Source organism: Protomyctophum parallelum, assembly GCF_964188405.1.
Source record: "Protomyctophum parallelum genome assembly, chromosome: 22".
NCBI lineage: Eukaryota > Metazoa > Chordata > Actinopteri > Myctophiformes > Myctophidae > Protomyctophum > Protomyctophum parallelum.
Genome location: NC_139714.1, coordinates 31,278,048 through 31,292,322, shown reverse-complemented (window position 1 = coordinate 31,292,322; position 14,275 = coordinate 31,278,048). Strand labels below are relative to the sequence as shown.

Genomic DNA, 14,275 nt, shown 5'->3' with positions numbered 1-14,275 from the left:
GTCTGTCTGAATGTCAATGTTGTGTGTGTTTTTTTTTTCTTCTGGTGTTTCACCGTGACCGTTGCAATTATACTCTGTGTGTGTGTGTGTGTGTGTGTGTGTGTGTGTGTGTGTGTGTGCGTATAGGTGGAGAGTGAGTTCATCTTGGAGAGTGAAAGAGAGTCGTTTATTGAGCAGGTCAGAGAGGTGATCGATACCGCCGATGAGAGGAGAGATGCTCGCAGACAGGTAACCCATGTGTATTTAGCAGCAACCAGTGCAACACTGATCCATTAAAGCATGGCCGCTCTCTGCCGCCGCTCGTAAAGGCATCGTTCAGCTACAGATATGCTGGATCACAGTATATAACCCATTCTGACCTGAGATCAGATTCTAAAAATGTCTATTACATCCTGACAGTTTCATTATTAACCCATTCTGACCTGAGATCAGATTGTAAAAGTGTCTTAGATTAAAAAAAAAAAAAAAGCAGACCTACAAGCTCGTATCGCGCCACTCAGTGGCGCGATACGAGCTTGTAGATCTGCTATTTTTCAATAGCTAAAGCATAACATGATGCCGACACCAAAATGGGTGCCCATTCAGAATGGTATAAGCAAATGACACACCTGTGATTGATTATAGACTGATCTACGAAACAGTAGAATAGAGTCTATACTAAACGGAAACCAGCCAGTCAGAATCAAGGGATGGGACTAGCGCTGTTTTAAAAACAGCTAGTTCATGACATTATTAGTTCATGACATTATTATTAGTTCATGACATTATTAGTTCATGACATTATTATTAGTTCATGACATTATTAGTTCATGACATTATTATTAGTTCATGACATTATTAGTTCATGACATTATTAGTTCATGACATTATTAGTTCATGACATTATTAGTTCATGACATTATTAGTTCATGACATTATTAGTTCATGACATTATTAGTTCATGACATTATTATTAGTTCATGACATTATTAGTTCATGACATTATTATTAGTTCATGACATTATTAGTTCATGACATTATTAGTTCATGACATTATTAGTTCATGACATTATTATTAGTTCATGACATTATTAGTTCATGACATTATTATTAGTTCATGACATTATTATTAGTTCATGACATTATTAGTTCATGACATTATTAGTTCATGACATTATTAGTTCATGACATTATTAGTTCATGACATTATTAGTTCATGACATTATTAGTTCATGACATTATGTCATGAACTAATAATTCAATTCATCTACAGTTCTACCATGCATTGATTACTATAGTATGTAAAGCCCCCCCCCCCCCCCCCAACACACGTAACACACACACACACACACACACACACACTGATCTGTCTTCAACCCATTATGCTGTCCAGCTGTCTCTCCTTAGCTCTTCTCCTTTCCCTCCCTTCCATGTTTCCTTCCTTCTACTCATCCTTTCTTCCTCCCGTCCTCCATTGTTCCCTCCTTCCCCTCCTCTTCCTCCTCTTCCTCCTCTTCCTCCTCTTCCTCCTCTTCCTTCTACTCATCCTTTCTTCCTCCCCTCCTCCATTATTCCCTCCTTCCCCTCCTCCCCCCCCTCCATCCTTTCCTCCCACCCACATTTTGTACTTAAAGGGATTGTGACATTAAAAAAAAGGTTTTGGAATTGTTCCTGAACTTTTAACATTCAGTAGACTTTCTGTGGTCTGGCTCAAACAGGTGCTCTGATTTGCCGGCAGTTTGTGATGTAAGAACCTGCAAATCCCATATATGTCAATGGGATTTGCCAGCAGATGTCACTGTTTTCACTGTCTTGCCTGTTTTCATTGTAGCTCAAAAGGCTTCCAAACCCCAAAGAAAACTCCAGACCACAGAAAATCCACTGAATGTTCAAAGTTCAGGTTTTTTGGGTGTAATTGAGGTCATAAAACCTAAAAGAAAAACGAAAAAGAAAAATAAATTAAAATGAATGTCATAAAACCTTTAAATAAAAGTATCAATACTGCAATACAGAATTCAATTCAATTGTATTGAAATCAAACTATACTTAATGTACCAAAATTAAAAGGTACCCATTACGTAGAATGTCCCATTTCACAAGTTTCTAATGGCAGGTCTACAAGTTAACAGTTTTATCTGCTATTTTCAAATTGGCTGATGTTGTTAATGTATGTTTTGTAATAATAATCAAACCCACAAAGCAATTAATAACTAAAGTATTCAAATTATTTTAGTGTAGTAAAATTACAATATTTGACACAGTAAAAGTATTTTTTTTATACTCCAGTAAAGTTAAAGTACCTCAAAATTGTACTTAAGTAAATGTACTTTACACCATTGTTTCCTCCCTCATTCTGTTCTTCTCTCCTTCATCTCCTTTTTGATTGGCCTACAGATGCCAGGTGACTTGGAGCAGCAGATTCCTGTCATATGTACACCAATGCCAGGTGAACACACACAAACACAAATGGTTCAGTCAGAATACAATTATACTTGTTGAACACATTCTGACCTGAGATCAGATTCTAGAAAAAGCTATGTTTCTATGTTAGTCGTTCTTCAATTATTCAAAAATAGCAGACCTACAAGCTCGTAGCGCGCCACTCGGTGGCGCGCTATGAGCTCGTAGATCTGCTATTTTTCAATAGCTAGCTAAAGCATTACATAATGCTAACACCAAAAGGTGTTCCCGCCCAAAATGGGTTAAGATGTTCCCCAATTTTAGCAAGCAAAATAAGGGGCCGTTATGCAAAGCCTCTCATACTGTAGTACTGTATATACAAGAGTGGGCCCATAGCAAGATGTTTAATCAGTTTAACTTGAGTCATGCAAACTTTGAATTGCAATTTAGCCAAGAAACCGGTGAGGACGTGCTGTGATTGGACACTAGTCTGATTTGATTAGCAGTTCTACCTTGTTCTTTATGTGTCACTTCTTTCTATGTCAGTCATTCTTCGACTTTTTCAAAAATACTATCCATATTTAAATGGGCCGCCTTGTTGAGGGAATGCCAATGTCATTGGCGTGTAGAAGAGCATGCTGATCTCAGCATGAGGCCCACATGACTCCTGTGACCTGCATTATCTCCAGGGGACCACATAGGCTCTGATGCCTGAGGCCCAGGTTTGATTCCCTGATCCTAGCGTACCACATAGGCTCTGATGCCTGAGTCCCAGGTTTGATTCCCTGATCCTAGCCAGGGGGGCAGTCAGACAGATATTTTGTGAAGCCTATAAGGAAATCGCAATTCATATAATGGCCTGTTGTTGGACCCAGAAAAACCCATAGCCCCATAGAAGTCCATGTATTTGGGCCCAACTTCACCTAGACTGTATTACCTTAATAAACATGGTCATGAATACTTTCTGCTTCCAGTCACTAGTTTAAAGTCTCATTTCTAATGTCATAATATTCTTTTTGGAAAATGATGGTCCCATTAATTAAAAAAATGACCATAAAGTCGCGTATGTTCTGAGGGGCGTGGCTACCGTGATCGGGATTCCCCTCCCACTCGAGTCAAAATAAAAACCAACAGAGAAGAAGGGGGGAAGTCCCGCCTCGTGTCTGGGCCAGCCAATGGGCCAGCTGGGCCAAAACGGAGCCAGCCAATGGCCAGCTGGGCCAAAACGGATCTAGAAATATGGTGATTTACATCAGGAATTACCATAGAATTACAGGCTTCATTTTACGTCCATGTTAGACCCGGGGAACGCTTTGTCCATATTTTTTACAGTCTATGATCCTAGCGGACCTTTTCTGCATGTCACTCGCCGACTCTCTCTCTCTGTTTCCTGTCTTATATCTCTTCACTGTGTACTATCAATGAAGACAAAAGAAAGGTCATCTCTCCCCTCAATTCTGCTCCCTTTCCATTTATCGCTCTCTTCCTCTCTCTTTCTCACCCTCTCTTTGTCTGTCTCGCCGCCGCTCCACAGACCTGCAGTCTCAAGTAGTTCATTCAGCAGGTCGTCGGTTCATCGTTAGTCCGGTTCCAGAGTCTCGTCTCAGAGAACAGGTCTTCTCACCTCCGTCACCCACCCATGCCTCTCCTGCAGAGTCAGGTGAGACTAGTGGGACTAGAGTGTGTGTGTGTGTGTGTGTGTGCGTGCGTGCATGCATGTGTGAGTGTGTGTGTGTGCATAGCTGCCAATATGCACGCATTTTGCGTAGCAATTCTTGGTCAAAGTACGCACTGCGCAGGTACGAAATACCACCTCAATACTGTGCAAATTGGGGATGTGCAAGATATAATAACACGATATTCGGCACTTGCCGCTCCTCAATGTAAACCAAAGTCGCAGGAGTTCAACAGAGTTTCTATTAACAGGCTGGGATGAGATCCTGGGGAGATAGAGTCCCTCCCGCCTCCCTGACCCAATGACCCATGCAGCCGTGTGAGCAGCACAGCGCCACTGACCTGACCATGGCGCACTGCTTGCTTGGTCTCGTTACGAGACTAAAGGCTACGGTCACGGTGTGTGTTAAACATTACTTCAGCGAGTAACAGAGCCAGCCTTGTTGCACGGTCCAACAACAAAATCTCCACAATGTCTGACGAAGACACACAGAGAGAGATGGTGTGGTACATCTGACCATTAAAAATAAGCGAGTTCACATACCCCAGAAGTTCCTCACCAAATATCAGGCGTCCAAAATTGCCGCACCGTGTATTTTGCACCTTGTGCAAAGACTGCAAATATGATGTTGACATAAGCTGCCAAGGAGCTTCAAGTAATGGATACAGATACGCCTGTATTGATCCTCTTGAGGTAAATTCAGCAACAGTTACAATAGTGAGAATGAAATGGGAGAAATAACATCGCAGAGACTCTTGTCAAGTGACTCGAGTATGAAGTCCCGATTTATACTTAACAAACTTAGTCGATCTACAAGCATGTTGTGGGCTTATACAATAACATACTGTACAATGTACAGTGAGCGACCATGTGAATATATAATTTAACAACAGTGCTGAATGAATAGGTCTATATACGAGCTACATCTATATAGACTTGAAGAATATATATGAATGAATGGAATGGAAGTATGTTGGTGACCTAACTAAGGTAAGTTTCAAGGATGGTATAAGGTTAATAACGGGTCTAAAAGATTTAGAACAGCAGTTGTAATAGACATTAGTTAGTAGCAGTACTGTAGGCCATGTATGGCCTACTTGTGTGCAAGGAGCAAGTTGGCACCTCGACAGAGTGCATTTCTAGTTGATTATGGTATCACAATATTTCTATTACTCAAAATAAGAAATCGCACGTGTGAAAGTGACCTGCGCTAGTGTGGTAGTGAGGCACTCAAAACATTTTCCCAAGGTCGGCAGGTACTGTAAGAGCCTGGTTACATTTTTGAGGGGCGCTAGTCCTTAAAGGGACACTTCACCCTTTTTGCAAAAAAATATATGTTAATGACATTTAGAAGCTTTAGATCACTTTCCTGGGGGTATTTATGTGTGTAATATGTGGTTTTAGTTATTTTAGATTGTAGCAGTGAGCCTGTTGTCTCTGATGTCATGGACACTGGTCTCACTACCTTCCTGGACTACAATTCCCATAATTCTTTGGTGCACTGCTCCTCCTTGTGGATAGGGGGAGAGCTGTCTTACTGAGACAACATGTAGTCCAGGAAGGAAGTGAGCCCAGTGTCCATGACATCAGAGACAACAGGCTCACTGCTACAATCTAAAATATCTAAAACCACATATTACACACATAAAGATCTCCAGGAAAGTGTTCTAAAGCTTCTAAACGTCATTAACATACATTTTTTTGCAAAAAGGGTGAAGTGTCCCTTTAACTTGTCCTTAAACACATTTGCCATTGACGAGGAAAGGAGAATTTACGTCATATGTGGACATACATTGATCATGGTGAAAAGATGAGTTTATTCAGTATATTCATTTTTTTTATTGGATTTATATTGGATGATTAAGATGGAAAAAGTCCCCATTTTCCCGGTCCAAATCTGTTGTGACAGACATTGTGACTTTGATTTGAAATGACGTCATATGATAATTTGTTAAATCCTGTTTGCGTTCTTGTGACTGACATGAAAGTTGAACCGTTGCATAAGAGAAACCTCTCAATGCTTTTATCCCATTCTGAACGGGCACCCATTTTGGTGTTGGCATCATGTTATGCTTTAGCTATTGAAAAATAGCAGATCTACAAGCTCATATCGCGCCACCGAGTGGCGCGATACGAGCTTGTAGGTCTGCTATTTTTGAAAAATCGAAGAGCGACTGACATTTTTAGAATCTGATCTCAGGTCAGAATGGGGTTCATCAGACCAGTGTGTGTCCGGCGGAAACCTCGTATGAATCTGATCTCAGGTCAGAATGGGTTATAGAACGGCCCGAAAAACAACCTGGAAAGTATGTGTTGTTTTTAATGAACTCTTAACCACATGAACCACAGTGTCCCTATTCTGGCAGAAATAACAACAATAATAAATATAGCTGTAAGCTGATAAGACGGGGTCAAGCCATAAAAGTAATAAAGAAAAATATATACCAGGGGTCCTCAACTGGCGGACCGCGGTCCACGACCGGACCGCGGTCCACGACCGGACCGCGGTCCACGACCGGACCGCGGTCCACGACCGGACCGCGGTCCACGACCGGACCGCGGTCCACGACCGGACCGCGGTCCACGACCGGACCGCGGTCCGCCTCTCTGCGGACCCTAGGCAAAAAAAAAAGGTCAGGTCAGGCCAGCAAAAAAAATAAAATCTCTCCTAAGCTCAGGCCAGGCCAGCCACAGTCAATTTCAATTCAATTCAGGCAGTGTTGCTGCAGCACAACTATACATTGTGTGTCTTATGTTAATGGAGGGAAGAAGTTAATAATATAAATAACATCAGATGGTACATTTCTCATGTGAAATTGCTGCAAAGGCCCCCAAAATGTCCCCCAAGGGCCCCCAAAATTCTGGCGCACGCAGTGTGATTTGGATTTGGAGTTCCACTCCGGGCCTGCACTCTGCACCCCATTATTGGTTGGTTGGAAGGGGATCTGATTTGTATAAGCTTGGCTTGACCATACTAAACGGGCATAGAGCCCCCCGCTCTCCGATGGACGCCGCGCATGGGACCGGACCTCGGTCTTATTCAAACTAATATTTGTGGACCTTCATCATTTCTAGTTGAGGACCCCTGAGCTATACGCAATGCCTGTCTTCTAATTAGTAGCAAAATACTACTTGATACTATGATTACTACAATGACCCCATTAGGAAGAACTAGAAAAGTCACAATTTTTGAAAAATTGCAAAGGTTGCCGCAGTCGCTTACATAGGCCCCTCCCTAACTTGAAAATGTCTATAACGCTTGAATAGTTTGGTCTTCTGCCCCTGCAAGGGAATTTATGTCTTTATAAACGATTGTAAAACATAGATTGGTTACGTAACCAACAACAGCCAATTGGCAATTAGCTACTACAAACGTTATGCAAAGCTCTGCCAATCACAGCGGAATTTAGGTAGGTTACTCAAAGAAGAAGATTAACAATTATAGGTTGGAAACTGGAGATGAGGTCACTTTTTTTGTTACCCCCGCCACGAATCAACCATGCATTCATTAGCAGGGTCCAGATTTTGGACCAATCAGGTTCCGCTTTCCGGGCTAGTGTCGTTTACTGATTGGAGACTGAAGATGACGTCAGTTTTTTTGTCACGCTGATTGGTTGAAGGGGTTGTCTGTCAAACGCTGTAACTCCCGCAACCAACCATGCATTATTTACCACACAAATGAATGGACGTGGCATTTCAAGTCGCTTTCTATCGAAATGAGTCAGTCAAATCAAATTATAAGAAATATATTATAAGGTAAGTGAGTGAAATGAGTAAAGATGAAATGTGATTACCGGTTTGAGATTTGATAAGAAAACATGTAGTAATTTGATTATGAGAAGATATCAATGAGAGCATGAGAAAATATGGAAGATCAAATTAGAAAATAAACAAATGAATCCGGTCGCTCAGGCAATACGGAGGGCATGTGAAAACGGTCTCTCCGTCTGCCATTCAATTGTTTTTGCTGGAAAGATTCTGGCACTGCAGTGAAAACACAGCTTATAACTATGAGAACAAATCAAAGGAGAAATGAGATATGATAAGACAAACCTTATTGTTCCCATCGATACTATTGGTAATTGATTAATGTGTCACTGGCCCCCCTTTATATTTTCCTGTGCTTCTATAGGTTCTGCTGCTCTGGCGTCAGCTCGGACCATCCAGGGCTTAGGTCTGTCCCAGTCAGCTGGCTCCGTCAGCCTCCAGCAGGCCTTCTCTGAGCTGCGACAGAACCAGTATGACGCCGGTCCCAGTACAGCCCCTCCCTCTATCCCATCAGCCCTGCCCCCTCTACAGGCTCTGCCGCCCCCTGGAGCTCCAGCAGCCACGCACGACACCGCGGCTGGAGTCGTCTGTTCCAATGCCCAACGGCCCCAAGAGCCGGCTCCCCTTCCCTCCTCCTCCACCTCGACTCCTCTTCCTCCTCCCGGCTCCTCTCCTCCACCCCAGCAGGAGGTGCAGGAGGTCCAAGCGCTTCCCGTCCCGCCCCAGGCTTCCACTCAGGCGCAGGGAGCAGCAGCCACTAAGCCCGCCGCTGCCGTGGTGACGCCGGCATCGTCCACCTCGCCAACCGCCTCGCCGCCACTCGCGACTCCTCCGTCCCTGTCTGACACTCCAGTGAGCCAAGGAGTCTCTGGCCCTCCCTCCATCCCTCCCTCCATCCTTCCCTCTATCCCTACCTCCATGCCTCCCTCCATCCTTCCCTCTATCCCTACCTCCATGCCTCCCTCCATCCTTCCCTCTACCCCTACCGCCATCCCTCCCTCCATCACTACCTCTCTCCCTAATGCTGTTCCTCCATCCATCGCTCCCTCTGTCCCTACCTCTCTCCCCGACACCATTCCTCCCTCTATCGCTCCCTCCATTCCTACCTCCCTCCCTAACGCCATTCCTACCTCCCTCCCTGCCTCCATTCCTACCTCCCTCCCTGCCTCCATTCCTCCCCCCATCCCAACCTCTATTCCTCTCTCGATCCCTACCTCTATTCCTCCCCCCGTCCCTACGTCCGTCCCTCCCTCCATCCCTCCCTCCGTCCCTACGTCCATCCCTGCCTCCATCGCTCCCTCCATCCCTACGTCCATCCCTCCCTCCATCGCTCCCTCCATCCCTCCCTCCATCGCTCCCTCCATCCCTACCTCCATCCCTCCCTCCATTCCTCCCTCCACCTTATCTTCTCCTCCTTCCTCTGTCTCTTCCACTGTCACCCCTCCTGCCCCCCAGCCGGCTCCTCCTCCGCCCTCATCGCAGCCTCCGCCCCCCTCCACCACCTCCGTGTCATCGGGTCTCCAACCCGCGGTGTCCGCTGCACCGGTCGTGCAGTCCACGCTGGTCCAGGGTCAGCCTCAGGCCGCGGCCCTGCCTGGACAGGCGCACGCACACTGTGCCGAGTGTGATGTCAGGTCAGTAGGCCAACGTGTAGTCTCGGTTCCATTCTGCTGTTCCTTGCGGTGTTCAGAGCTGATGTCTGGGCTTGTTTGAGTTCCACAGTAAAGAATGTGTTCACGGCGGCACTGAGCTCCGTTGTTTTCCTAAAAGAATAGATGTTCAAACTAATCACGATTAGATCATATCTGTGAGCTACAAGCTAATAACAGTTAACAAGACAGGGAGGGTTACACTGCGATAAGAGCAGCAGCAAAGCACAAAGAATGCACTGGAGAAGCTTATTTAAATGTATTTTCATTAACGGGTGCTAAGTAAAGTATCGAGCAAAAGCCGTTGCACAGCAGAGGTCAGTGCTGTGACCGCCGGCGTTATTGTGGAAGTCAAAGTTATAGCCCACACTTCTGGATGCCCAGACCGCTCTTTGAGAACCACTGATACTGTACATGCTGTAGAATGAAACAATGAAACTGTCTAGTCCATTTCAAATTAAATACATTGGGGCGTGTCTGAGGTTACGTGTCTGAGGTTATGCGTGACAGCCTGTCACCACGACGTGCAAGTATGCATGCGTGCATGCGGAGCAGAACAGCTGCATACGGTGCAGGAGCACCGCGACTGGAGATATATATATATGTAAGGTTTATGTACTGTGGTGGAATCTCTGGAGGAGCGAGGCACTTTGAGCAAAGATGACGGCCCAGTCTGCATGTTTACTATTCATTCAGCACGAGGTACATGTTACAACATTGGTTCTAGCCAAGTCTAATCTAGCAAGCGCGAGAGCAGGCGGTGGCAATCTGTTTTAGGTTAACCCAGGGGTTGCCAAAGTGCGGCCCTTCATATCTGAATGGGACATTTTTACATTCACCTGGGCATTTCCATGAGTATCATTTGTCAGGGTTCCTTGTTGTCTCATTCTGAAGGGGTCAAAGAAAGGCTATTTTATTTAATTTTTTTACCTTGCATGTTTGGTTATATTTAGTAATGTAGTTGGCCCTTGGGTGTTTTAATATTTTCAAAAATGGCCCGCGAGATATGGCCAAAGCATTTCCAAGGGGTCCCCTAGCCTAAAACACTGAGAACCCCTGTAGTAGCTGGTCAGTGTGACCCTTCCAGATATCATATGTGTCATCATGTTGCATTGCTATTAATATAGCAGTTCAAGAAGACAGGGATGAAGCAATCTTCTAACTACCGGTAGTCTGTCATTCTGACTTATGTCTGAGCTTTTACTCAAATGCACACACACACAGTGTACAATATGAATCTTGCATATCACTGCATAGTACGTATAATAATTCATTTAGTTGTCTGTCTGTCTATTTATCTACAACTGCGAGATTTTCTCGGTCCATACAGCAGTTTGTTTCCATTTGTCCATTTCAAGAGGTGTAGTGTGTGAGCTGTGTGACTAGTCGACGGCGCACAGTGACAGCTGTCTATCAAGCTGTATGGAGACTGTTCTGGCACAGTTTAACCCATTCTGACCTGAGATCAGATTCATATGAGGTTTCCACTGGACACACACTGGTCTGATGAACCCATTCTGACCTGAGATCAGATTCTAAAAATGTCAGTCGTTCTTCGATTATTCAAAAATAGCAGACCTACAAGCTCGTATCGCGCCACTCGGTGGCGCGATATGAGCTTGTAGATCTGCTATTTTTCAATAGCTAAAGCATAACATGATGCTGACACCAAAATGGGTGCCCGTTCAGAATGGGTTAAACTTAGGCAATATAAAAAAAGAAATGTCTTAATAAATCAACAACGAAAATTCCTGGTTTTAATGTGCAGTGAGGAAAGATGGATGGACGGGGAGGAAATATTCTGCCCCTGGTGGGTGGAGAAATGGGGAAGAGGGGGACTACTATGATTGATTGGACGCTGGTGCACTACTTGGCAGCAAAGTTGAGCTTTTCTCAACTTTGAAGCTACCGTATAATATGCTTTTTGCTGTTGAGCATCCCGATGCAGTGGTGAAGCATGGAGACCCTCATCACTATAGAGTTTGCATTGAAACTAGATCAGAACGTGCCAGTGTCGTGATGCTGCCAGTGTGAATTGGGCTTTTGTTAACCCATTCTGACCTGAGATCAGATTCATACGAGGTTTCCACTGGACACACACTGGTCTGATGAACCCATTCTGACCTGAGATCAGATTCTAGAAATGTCAGTCGCTCTTTGATTTTTCAAAAATAGCAGACCTACAAGCTCGTATCGCGCCACTCGGTGGCGCGATATGAGCTTGTAGATCTGCTATTTTTCAATAGCTAAAGCATAACATGATGCTGACACCAAAATGGGTGCCCGTTCAGAATGGGTTAACCAGTGGGTTTATGTTCTGCATACATATTAAATACCAAACCCATATGGGGGGAAATAAATCACTTTGCTAACTCACTTGTGTGTTTTTAGGACTGTAACAAACTGTAGCGTTCTATCGTAATTGAACGGATGAATCATAACCGAGTAACTGAAATAACTGCCTACCGTAAATCCACGAATAACAATAACCCTGAATGGTTTCCAGGTGTGACGGTGTGGCGGTGGAGTGCCCGGGCAAAGCCGATGACATCCACATGTTGGACAAAAAGCTCCGCTCTCTCTTCATGGACCTCCCCTCCTCCGGGGAAATGCCCGCCTCCTCCGACCCAGGCACGGGGGCCTCCGTGGCGGGTACCTCCTCTCCCCTCTCCCCCTCCTCCTCCTCCTCCTCCTCCACTACTGTGTCTGTGACTCCATCGTCCACCTCCAACCAAACCACCACCAGCAGCCCCCCTACTCCCCAGCCCACCACCACCACCACCAGCCTGCCACTGGCAGCCAGTACACCCCCCAACCCTGGTCCTACTACTGGGACACCTGGACCTACGCCTGCCCCTGTCGGTGGGTTGTGTGTGTGTGTGTGTGTGTGTGTGTGTGTGTGTGTGTGTGTGTGTGTGTGTGTGTGTGTGTGTGTGTGTGTGTGTGTGTGTGTGTGTGTGTGTGTGTGTGTGTGTGTGTGTGTGTGTGTGTGTGTGTGTGTGTGTGTGTGTGTGTGTGTGTGTGTGTGTGTGTGTGTCTAACTAATAACTGACTGTGTGTGTGTGTGTGTGTGTGCGTGCGTGCGTTTTCCAGGTGTAGCTGCTGCCTCACCCTTCACGACTCCATCTAAAACACCTGTTTGTAGAGTACCGGTGAGTCTGTGTGCCAAACGGTACCGTTTGTAGAATGATATATAGTGCTACTGCTAGAATATCGGTACGTTGATGTCACTATACGTAGGTGTTTGGATTCATATCAGTATGTTGATGTCACTATAGGTGTTTGGATTCATATCAGTACGTTGATGTCACTATAGGCGTTTGGATTCATATCAGTACGTTGATGTCACTATAGGCGTTTGGATTCATATCAGTACGTTGATGTCACTATAGGTGTTTGGATTCATATCAGTACGTTGATGTCACTATAGGCGTTTGGATTCATATCAGTACGTTGATGTCACTATAGGCGTTTGGATTCATATCAGTGCGTTGATGTCACTATAGGTGTTTGGATTCATATCAGTACGTTGATGTCACTATAGGCGTTTGGATTCATATCAGTACGTTGATGTCACTATAGGCGTTTGGATTCATATCAGTACGTTGATGTCACTATAGGCGTTTGGATTCATATCAGTGCGTTGATGTCACTATAGGCGTTTGGATTCATATCAGTACGTTGATGTCACTATAGGTGTTTGGATTCATATCAGTACGTTGATGTCACTATAGGTGTTTGGATTCATATCAGTGCGTTGATGTCACTATAGGTGTTTGGATTCATATCAGTGCGTTGATGTCACTATAGGTGTTTGGATTCATATCAGTACGTTGATGTCACTATAGGCGTTTGGATTCATATCAGTACGTTGATGTCACTATAGGCGTTTGGATTCATATCAGTACGTTGATGTCACTATAGGTGTTTGGATTCATATCAGTACGTTGATGTCACTATAGGCGTTTGGATTCATATCAGTACGTTGATGTCACTATAGGCGTTTGGATTCATATCAGTACATTGATGTCACTATAGGTGTTTGGATTCATATCAGTACGTTGATGTCACTATAGGCGTTTGGATTCATATCAGTGCGTTGATGTCACTATAGGCGTTTGGATTCATATCAGTACGTTGATGTCACTATAGGTGTTTGGATTCATATCAGTGCGTTGATGTCACTATAGGTGTTTGGATTCATATCAGTACGTTGATGTCACTATAGGCGTTTGGATTCATATCAGTACGTTGATGTCACTATAGGCGTTTGGATTCATATCAGTACGTTGATGTCACTATAGGTGTTTGGATTCATATCAGTACGTTGATGTCACTATAGGCGTTTGGATTCATATCAGTACGTTGATGTCACTATAGGTGTTTGGATTCATATCAGTACGTTGATGTCACTATAGGTGTTTGGATTCATATCAGTACGTTGATGTCACTATAGGCGTTTGGATTCATATCAGTGTGTTGATGTCACTATAGGTGTTTGGATTCATATCAGTACGTTGATGTCACTATAGGCGTTTGGATTCATATCAGTATGTTGATGTCACTATAGGCGTTTGGATTCATATCAGTACGTTGATGTCACTATAGGCGTTTGGATTCATATCAGTACGTTGATGTCACTATAGGCGTTTGGATTCATATCAGTACGTTGATGTCACTATAGGTGTTTGGATTCATATCAGTATGTTGATGTCACTATAGGTGTTTGGATTCATATCAGTACGTTGATGTCACTATAGGTGTTTGGATTCATATCAGTATGTTGATGTCACTATAGGTGTTT

At 44.3% G+C, this 14,275-nt stretch overlaps 1 protein-coding gene across 2 annotated transcripts in view; it reads left to right on the top strand.

Annotated features, from left to right (window-relative positions):
* The window catches only part of LOC310853533 (serine/threonine-protein kinase WNK1-like), a 144,658-nt gene that overhangs the window by 103,433 nt on the left and 26,950 nt on the right, over positions 1 to 14,275 (top strand). For both annotated transcript variants that reach the window (XM_083757915.1, XM_083757914.1), the window contains exons 18-23: positions 127 to 228; positions 2,374 to 2,425; positions 3,914 to 4,039; positions 8,187 to 9,456; positions 11,978 to 12,333; positions 12,565 to 12,623. In XM_083757915.1, coding sequence (XP_083614041.1) covers positions 127 to 228; positions 2,374 to 2,425; positions 3,914 to 4,039; positions 8,187 to 9,456; positions 11,978 to 12,333; positions 12,565 to 12,623 — 1,965 coding nt within the window. The remainder of the gene's footprint in view (positions 1 to 126; positions 229 to 2,373; positions 2,426 to 3,913; positions 4,040 to 8,186; positions 9,457 to 11,977; positions 12,334 to 12,564; positions 12,624 to 14,275) is intronic.